The 9,987-nt window shown below is 36.1% G+C and overlaps 1 protein-coding gene across 2 annotated transcripts in view; it reads left to right on the forward strand.

Annotated features, from left to right (window-relative positions):
* LOC106882885 (transmembrane protein 47) overlaps nt 1-9,987 on the forward strand; it is a 121,609-nt gene that overhangs the window by 58,499 nt on the left and 53,123 nt on the right. The window contains exon 1 of one of the 2 annotated variants that reach the window (XM_052970758.1): nt 3,641-3,682. The exons of the other annotated variant lie outside the window; for it this stretch is intronic. Within the exon in view, the coding sequence (XP_052826718.1) occupies nt 3,656-3,682 (27 nt within the window). The 5' untranslated portion in view covers nt 3,641-3,655. Of the gene's footprint in view, nt 1-3,640; nt 3,683-9,987 lie in introns of those variants that run through there. 2 annotated transcript variants of the gene reach the window in all.

Here is a 9,987-nt window from a genome sequence, read left to right on the forward strand (position 1 = left end):
ATTTATCAAAAAGTGCTATAACGGTAAAAATAAACCTTCTTTTAATCATCATCGTCGTTTAATGTCCGCTTTCCATGCTAGCATGGGTTGGACGATTTGACTGAGGACTGGTGAAACCAGATGGCTACACCAGGCTCCAATCTGATTTGGCAGGGTTTCTACAGCTGGATGCCCTTCCTAACGCCAACCACTCTGAGAGTGTAGTGGGTGCTTTTATGTGCCACCGGCACAAAGGCCAGTCAGGCGGTACTGGCAACGCTCAAATGGTGTATTTTATGTGCCACCCGCACAAGAGCCAGTCCAGGGGCACTGGCAACGATCTCACTCGAAAATCCTTACACATGCCTTCTATAATGTTATTCAATAAAGCCACCTTCGGCTTCAACAACTGCTTCTGTATGAGATCTAAATCATCTACATGCTCGAATCAAGTGGTTCTGGTTCATTTTGGACATTACTCTGACTATGGCATCTTTCAAAGAATCTTTGGTGTTATGGAGTCGTTCATTGACCTCTCTCTCAACAACACTCCACGTGTAATAGTCCGATGAATTGAGATCTATTAAGATACATGACTACTTGATTTAAAAACGATGGGTTACCCATTTTTTCAGGAAAAAAATAAAATCTGTAAAACAGCATACAGCTGAAAATATAATATCGTACTTAAGGGATTTATTAAAGCAGGAGCTTAAAAGCTTTACTCCATAAGGACTTTAAAGCTAGCTCCTGTGGAGGGCTAATTGGGCCTGCAGCCCAAAACTAAAGAGAGCTAAATAGCATCACTATAATTATATTTATAATAATTATGTGTCCCAGTGGTGTTTAATCAGAGGTTAAGGACGGATGAGAATTAATTCTGTAATGCAATCATACTTTTGTCCAGTCCCAAGTTGAATTCCAACTGTTGGCTAATTTGTGCCGAAGTTTTTATCTGAATGTAAAATTACAAAGCAAATGTCATTTATCTGCCCCTTGATCTCTGATGTCATCTGACAAATGCCAACCAAGATGACATATATCAGCCAAGCTTTACCTGCTAGAAATAGCAACTCAAATGCTTTTAAATCAGATTCCAGTGCTAGATGTTCAAGAACCAAATGAAGGGCAGATTTTCAATCCAGGGATCATCTTGAATCCATAAAGGTATAATATGTCTATGCAGAGCAAATGTAGACTGAGATACAAGGGTCCCAGATGGACAGACAGAATTTCTCTTTTATTAATATAGATGATGGATGTTAATGCGGGTTATAAATAATTTTTCTGTAAACAAGCTGAATTCAACCAAATCAAAAATGACCAAGGCTGCAAGTTATTTTAACTTATAGTGTTGCTGCCTTCAATCATAGAAACCAATATATTTGCAGTTCTTGCAACAATTTAAGTGCATGCAGAACAGACAGTGGAATCTTTGAAAACATTCCTACTCTTAAATTGATTTTATTATTGTTTTCTTTTTCAATTTCTTATCACACACATAACCACAGGCATGGCTTTGTGGTCAAGAAGTTTGCTTCCCCAGTCTGACCTCATGAGTTGATTGGGTTAATGGAAACAGAAAGAAGCCTAGCTCTATATGTGTATATATTGTCATCATTGTTTAATGTCCTCCTTCCATGCTGGCATGGATTGGACAGTTTGACAAGAGCTAGCCAGGCAGGAGCCTGTGCCATGCTTCTGTTTGTTATGGATGGATACCCTTCCTAACACCAACCACTTCGTAGAGTGGGCTGAGTGCTTTTTACACAACACTCGTACAGACAAGGTCAGTTTGGGTGTGGTTTTTACAGCTGGATGCTCTTCCAAATGTCAACCACTTTACAGTGTGGACTGGGTGCTTTTTAAGTTGCACTTGCACTGGTTGGGCCACCAAGTGACTTTGCAAGACAAAGAGTCTTTGAGAGAGGAGAGGGCATTGGAGGAGGTGATATTGTATCAAAATATGAAAGATTGGCATGTGACAAAGAAGCAGATGTCTTGCTGTAGAGGAGGTCCGTGCTTATCCAGCCAGATAGAAGGAGAGAGAGAGGGGAAGAGAAAGAGAGGGAGAGAAAGAGAGGTATGTGTGTATATGTGCATGCATATAAGTGTGTATGTTTGTAATGCTTTGTCTTGATATTAAATGTTAGTTGTAAATGAATATCACTGTCATACAAGCAGTGTTATTTATTTCCAATATTTTGTGAAATAATGTCTGGCCTAGGGGAAATATTACCTTGCTTGGAATCAGGTGAGGGTTAGCAACAGGAAGGGCATCCAAGGATAGAAATCAAGCCAAAATCAAACTCCCAAAGGAGACACAGACCTTCACACTCCTAAATATGTGTCAGGTCTGAGAGTGGCAACCTGCTAAACTCATGAAAAGATGCCATAAAACAATGATGGGGGATGATGATGATGCATATATATGTGTGTATACACATACATATCTTTACTTTATTTATACAATCGATTATATTACACCTGTTTTGACTAAAGATGTTACTGAGCATGTATATGTATGTACATATGCATGTATATATAGGGCAGTGAGCTGGCAGAAACGTTAGCATGCCGGGCAAAATACCTAGCGATATTTCATCTGCCGTTACATTCTGAGTTCAAATTCCACAGAGGTCAACTTTGCCTTTCATCCTTTCGGGGTTGATTAAATAAGTACCAGTTACACACTGGGGTCGATGTAATCGACTTCAAGCCTTTATCTGTCTTTGTTTGCCCCCTCTATGTCTAGTCCCCTGTGTGCAATAAACAAACAAATAAATAAATATATATATATCTAATATTTTGTTGTGTCTAGGGAGAGTGTTTATGCCAATATTATTAAGACATGCACTGGTTCAATTCCATTCCTTTATTATTAGTTAATTGGTTAAACATCCAACTAACAAATCAATTTTTGTTTAATAGATATTATATAAACACTTATATATATTATATATATCGTATATACATATATACATTTTATATATATTATATATACTATATATATTATGCACACACTCATATACATATATCATATTAATATATTCATATAACTATATGTATAGCATGCTTTTTTTTATGTTTATTCACATAAAATGTGACAATACATACCCATGGTAGAAACATAAAAATGCTCTTGTTTGTTTGCGTATAGTGATTATGATTTGAACTCCGTATCTAATGGTATGACATCAACAGCCACCCTCATACCAAATGTGACCATTGCCTATTGATGATAGCTTTTATCTCCAGTATAAAGACTAACAGTATAAAATCTTTGGGTGTGGTTCAAATGAAGCAAAAACCAGTCATTTGTCATTTATATACCAACTTCAAACTGTTCCAATTTTGTATAGAAAGAATAAAGAAAAATGAAAAACGATAATAAATGAAAACACAGAGAAAAAATATATATATATTAAAGAAAAGCATCTATTTCAAATTAATTTTGCTACATATGAAATATTCCTTTTGTTAAATATTTTTATTCTTCAGTTTGTTTGTTTGTTTTTTTATGGTAATGGCTGTGTGTAAGGGTTTGCTGAAAGGGGTTCCGTTTTTTGTTTTTTTTTTTACGTTCAACACCCCCATATCTTTCTTTTCTTTATTTATTTTCTCTTCGGTGAATTTCTTATACCAGGATTCAAGTTCTTCAGATGAGAAAGAAGACATGAAATATAATAGAACTATATCAATGGTGAGTTTTGTAAACAATAGTCAGGGAAATAGAACTTTTTTCTTTGGTACTTTTCATATCTCAAAAAAAAAAGAAATTATAGAAATTTGGCGAAAGAAAAATATAAGAACCGAAAAATAGCAGAAAATGTTCCTTCGTTAATAAAAGGAAATAGAAACAAATATTGGAGAGAAAGAAGAAAAAAAGCAATTATTTAATTAAGGTTCACACTTTTGCTTCATTTTTAATTTATTAAATTTTCTTTTTAATTTTGGTGTTTTGTTTTTCATTTTTATTTATTTCCTATTTAATTTTATTGTTTTGTTTTACGTTCGTTTTTCTTTGTCTTTGTTTTTCCTACTTAACCATAATTGCAGAATGTTTGTTGGAATAGATTATTAAAGAAATAGAATTGATAAAACTGAACTGAAAGGAAAACAAATAGAAATGGGAATACACCTCTGTTCTTATGTTCAGATCAAATAGTTTATCATAACCTGTAACTAACACTTTAACACATCAACAGCCATGGCCTGTTACAGGCAGTTGTGTTAAGTTTGCAATGAACCATTGGTGGTATATGTGGTAGTTAAAGTGAGAAGTCACTGTAACAAGCCTAGTAGGAATTCTTATATCAGCTGGTTACATAGCTTAAAATATGTAATATATATCACAATGATGTGAACAACATAAATACTATCTGATTCTGAAGAGCTTAAGAAATGTAATGTGTGAAGTTGGGAATGGTACTTTTGTCAGTAAAAAGTTAGAACTAAGTTTTTGAGAATTGGTTCAAGGAAAGATATCAACAATAATAATTCTATTTTATCACAAATAAAGCATGAAACCTAACAACAACAGCTGTAGTAATACTAACAGCAGCTCCATAGTCTCATTCCTCTGGATGTACACAATTTATTAGTTTTTTAGTGGCATAGTCAAAGGAGAAACAACAGCTCTCATGACTCCATTTAGGTGCCTCAGAACTCATGGGAGACACAAAAAAAGATATGTTTAGGCTGAATATCACTCGAATGCTTCCAGTAGAGAGTGCTCAACTAAAGACTCACCGGGGGCAGGTATTGGTCATAGCAAACGGTGAGAAATAAAAACTTATAACAAAGAGCAGAGTCATGAGCACATGTGTTTGAGAAACTGAAAACAGTGAAAAGTGCTTACATAAAAACTTCTTTAATTGAATGCTTAGATATAAAATAGATAAACAACAATGCCAACACTAACCAGTTTCTGTTGCCTAGACCAGTCCTAATCAGACAGACTATGATAAAGAAATTCCAACCATATCTATCCCATCTTTACTCCAGGTTATATATTATTTAATACATTCTTCATATTTTTAATTTGGTAGGGTATGATATGAGGGTGATTCGGGATTTTAATTTTAGCTGGTTGAGCCAATTGGCTGCCAAATCCTGTAAGATTTGTGTGAACTGGCCATTGGCATAGCCGTGTGGTTATAAAGTTTATTTCACAGATGTGTGCTTCCAGGTTTAGTTTCTTTGTATAACACCTAACACAAGATGTGTCTTCTTCCATAGCTTTATGTCAACCATAGAGTGCATTGTATAAAAATGCCAGCAAAAAAGATTTTATAAAACTAAGAAAACTTAGCTAAAAAAAAACATCTAATGTAATTTTAAAATTGTCTTAGCCATAGGAATATTGTTAACATCATACAAACAAATGATCTAATAACAGAAACCATAATATTTTCATACAAACAGAATAAAGCTGAGAAACATTTACCTCAGATCATAATTAAATCTGTTCAGACATTAAATTGAAGCATATGGTTTCAAGTCCCATTCTATACTCAATTCAATTTTATTTTCATCTCTGTACCTCATTTAGATTTCATATACGCATAGATTTAATTATATCGGATGTAAACGAGAATATGAATTGTCACCTTAATGTAATTTCTAAATTCTCTTAAAGGCTGACTTCACATGAAGGCAATGTAATATTTCTGCAAACAGTGTCTAATATTAAAGTGATTCTATATACAGAAATATAACTCAATAATGAAAACATGTTTTCCATAAACATTAGTAATGTTCTCAACGTAGGTGTGTAACCGACTTATGTAGTACAAGTAAAACTAAAAGGAAAACATCCAGGTGGTGAATTTATACGCCATGGAAACCAGGAAACTGGCTCTTATGAGTCAGCATGTCTCGAGAAGGTAACTGTACCTTATTGACTTCATCATTTCTAGTTCCAATACTTTGTCTAATAGTCTTACTGAATCATGTGTGGTTCTATATTCCTCCCTTAGAAGTAGTATATTTTATAACCAATGATGGTTTGATAATACTAACTTCTTGGATAACCAAAAAAAAAACTTGGTACCTGAGGAAACATCTATTATATATCTTTCTGTCTAATTAATCATTACCATTAAGTATAAGGATTATGTGTTAGTATTTCCTTACACTTTTGTACTTGCAACCTTTCAATGATATTGCCAATTCAGCAGAATGCCAGGATATCTGAATGTAAACACAACAGTTTCTTTCATTTATATTTTTTTTAATTATTTTTTTTATTATTCTTATTTTTTTCTTTTATTTTATGTTGTACTATCATCATTATTATTTTGCCTTCTTAGAAATATATACTCAAGAAACAAAAATGATTTCTTTGTATTTCATAGTTTTCAACCGAAAATAAACAATCTTGTTAATTCAGTGAACTCAGTAACAGATTGCTTTGTTTTTATTGTATTTCTAGGGAATGTTTTAGAATAAAATACTTTTAGTGAATGGATTAATATATTCACACACAGTTAGGATACTGCTGCTAGTTACAGAAGTTTACTTACTCCCAAGGTGTACTTGCTATAAAAAAATAAAATAAACAATAATAATGATAATAATAATAATAATAATTATAATGATGATGATGATGATGATGATTTCTTTATTAACCACAAAGGTTTACATTAAGAAAAACATTATGACAGAATGGTGTAGACACCTGATGAGTACACAATAAGGTTCAAAAAATCAATTAGGGTTGTTCATCATTTTTTCAGTCTGCGGAGAAATGGCTAAAATTTGCCCTGTTTATAATTATACCGTATGTTACATATATGAGTCATTAATGCATATTTTTATAGGTGCAGGAGTGGCTGTGTGGTAAGTAGCTTGCTTACCAACCACATGGTTTTGGGTTCAGTCCCACTGCATGGCACCTTGGGCAAGTGTCTTCTACTATTGCCTCAGGCTGACCAAAGCCTTGTGAGTGGATTTAGTAGACAGAAACTGAAAGAAGCCCGTCGTATATAACTTAGTGGTTCGGCAAAAGAGACCGATAGGCTTACAAAGAATAAGTCCTGGGGTCGATTTCTTCGACTAAAGGTGTTGCTCCAGCATGGCTACAGTCAAACGACTGAAACAAGTGAAAGAGAGAGTAAAAGAGAGTACAGAACAAAACAAAGAATGTGTGACTGTGTTGTTGTGAAGGCTTTGCATGTAAACAAGACCAACAAAATTAAAAAGTCAACAATGTGTGATCCTCAATAGGGAGGAAACGTTTGAGGGCTGTTCATAGAAAAACTCCATAAAAAAACCATGGGTACTCTGATTTTCGGGGTAGGTGCCTTTTTTCTTACCTTTTTTTTTTCAACTACAGACATATGCTCAGGGCAGGCCCATTCACCTGCACCATTCTTGCCATTTTCATTCACCTTTCAGCAAATTGGCCAGAAGGCAACACTCCCCACTCTACCCTTCTTTTCCTTTTCAAGTGAATCAAGTTGATCAAAGATTGGCCAAAGAGAAAAGTGTTTCTCTTCATCCTCTTCAATTTCATCCACCATACAACCTCTTTCACCATGGTCAGTCACCAGGCATATAAACACAGCCTTTCCTTCTCAGTTACAGGAAGGCAGCGGGATGATCTTCATGATGGATTCAGTTGACAGTCAGATCCATCCCACATGCAACATCAGGTGTTTGACATAAACCCACAGGTCAGCAATGCTCAGGCAGTGGATAAGTGCATGCAGGACCGTCTCATCATCTTACACACATCTCGGATATGATTGGCAGTCAGCATTTCCATACATGTAAAGTTTATCTCGAACAGGCAAAGCTCCCCAGTAGTACTGCTAGGCCAGAGACTTTTGGAGATTATCCATCGGTCCCAGGCCAAAAGTTCTCCAGAAAAGAGCAGCTAGTTCATCTTCTTCAATGCCCAAGGTCTCCCAAACAACACTGTCACACTTTTCCCCCATTAATTCTCTATAAAAAGCTAAAGTGGACATTCCACCTATCGCAGTGTCTGATTGGCTGAGGGCTGTGAGTGCTTGAAGACATTCCACTTTCCAAATCCTTCCCCTCAGTCTCCATTTTATCCAGGACCGCATCTCCATTAAAGAAATTAGCTGCAGAAATATGTCTCATGAATGGCAACCATACCAGCTCACTATCAGGGAAGCACAGGAGATGTCATAGCCTCAGCATATGTCTGCACATCCTCAACCATGGCATGCCCAGGCCACCGCTCAGTGTGGGTTGACTGTAGATAGACCACTTGACCATCGGGACATGTCTCTTCTACAAGAAGCAGAGGAGTATACGCTCCAGCATAATCAGACAGTGGCCAGAACAAGGTATGACGATCAAGCAATATTAGATGATGGATGCAATATATGTGCTAGCCACCTCTGCTCAACCTTTCAAGGGTAGCTTTTTCTCAGCCCATTTCTGGGTGAGAGTAGTCACTCTGCTCATTACTTTGTCCCAGTTTTTGTCCATCTGGAGGTCTGGACCGAACCAGACCCCGAGCAATTTAACCAGTTCATCCTTCCAGTGCCCAATGACACAGATGGGAAGCATGGACTTACTTCTCTCGGTGGCGAGCTGCAAGCCCACTGATTTTCTTGGTTTATTGTCACTCCTGAAACTGTCTCATAGTCCCTGAGAGTGGTGCCAATCACTTCTATGTATTTATAATGACACCACTACAGTGACATCGTCAGCATATGCTGACATTCATCTCCCACATCCTAGGTCACATGGTAGACCTCTCAATGCCTCCGGTTTGTGTAGTAGTGGTTCAAGTTGTACATACAAGAGAGACGAGAGAAGGCAACCTTGCCAATCCAAGCACATGATACTGAATGGCTCTGAGAGGTGACCATTCACTCTGACCACTGAACAGATGTCACTGTGCATTGCAGTGATCCAGCTTCTTTATTGTGATACCAGCACTAGTCAAGTTGCCTTATAATCTGTATGATTAAGGAACCCTCACTACTTAACTGTGTTTCTATTTGATAATGGTAACGTAACCAAGAAAATGAACAGAAAAGAAAGCAGTGATTGAAGAATTATGTGTTTATTCTTATATTCTAAAATGAAATGCCTTACTCCAGAAATCGAACCATTGACATTACAATCATAAACCAAACTCTCTAACCGCCAGGACACAAACTTTCATAAAACAACTCTAACCTACTTGTAAGGCCTTTTTTACTTGCTGAAAATTGCAGGTCCCAAGACAGTCAACCAATACTCATCTTGGTTTCCTTTTTGCAGTAGTGTTTTATGACCAGATCCCCTTCCTAACACAATCCTTTTAGTTTTTGCTTACCACATGCAAGACTATTATACCTGTTTTACAACTGGGATACATTTGAATATGTGCATATCATAAACCATTTCTTTTGCACCTACTTCACCTATCTCAAATAACATGATTACGACACCCGATTAAGACACTGATATGAGTGAGTGAGAGCTTCATTAGATATCTTGTAATATTCTCACTTTCATTCCTAAAATCCTGCTCATCATTATATCTAAACTGGTTTCAGTTTTCCATCATGAGTACAAGGCAAAGCTAGTCAATCTGAGATTACAAGAATATGCTCGGTGCTGGCATGGCTGAGTGGTAAAGACGTTTGGTTCCCCACAATGAGCTTTTGGGTTCAGTCCCACTTTGTGACTCCTTAGGCACCTTAGTCTTCTACTATAGCCCCAGGCCAACCAAAACTTCATGAGTGGATTTAGAAAACAGAAGCTGAAAGTATCTAACTATCCGTCTGTCTGTCTGTCTGTCTATCTATCTATCTATCTATCTATTTATCTATTTATATCCATATATATATACACACACACACACACACACATACACACACATATATATATGTATATATATACATATATAAGGGCATTACTATACAATAATGCCTCACGCTTAGAGGGACTTCATAAGTCAAAACTACCAAAATAAGCACATTTTTACCGTGCTTATTTTGGTAGTTTTGACTTATGAAGTCCCTCTAATCGTGAGAC

Source organism: Octopus bimaculoides, chromosome 9 (assembly GCF_001194135.2).
Source record: "Octopus bimaculoides isolate UCB-OBI-ISO-001 chromosome 9, ASM119413v2, whole genome shotgun sequence".
In the NCBI taxonomy this organism is placed as follows: Eukaryota; Metazoa; Mollusca; class Cephalopoda; order Octopoda; family Octopodidae; genus Octopus; species Octopus bimaculoides.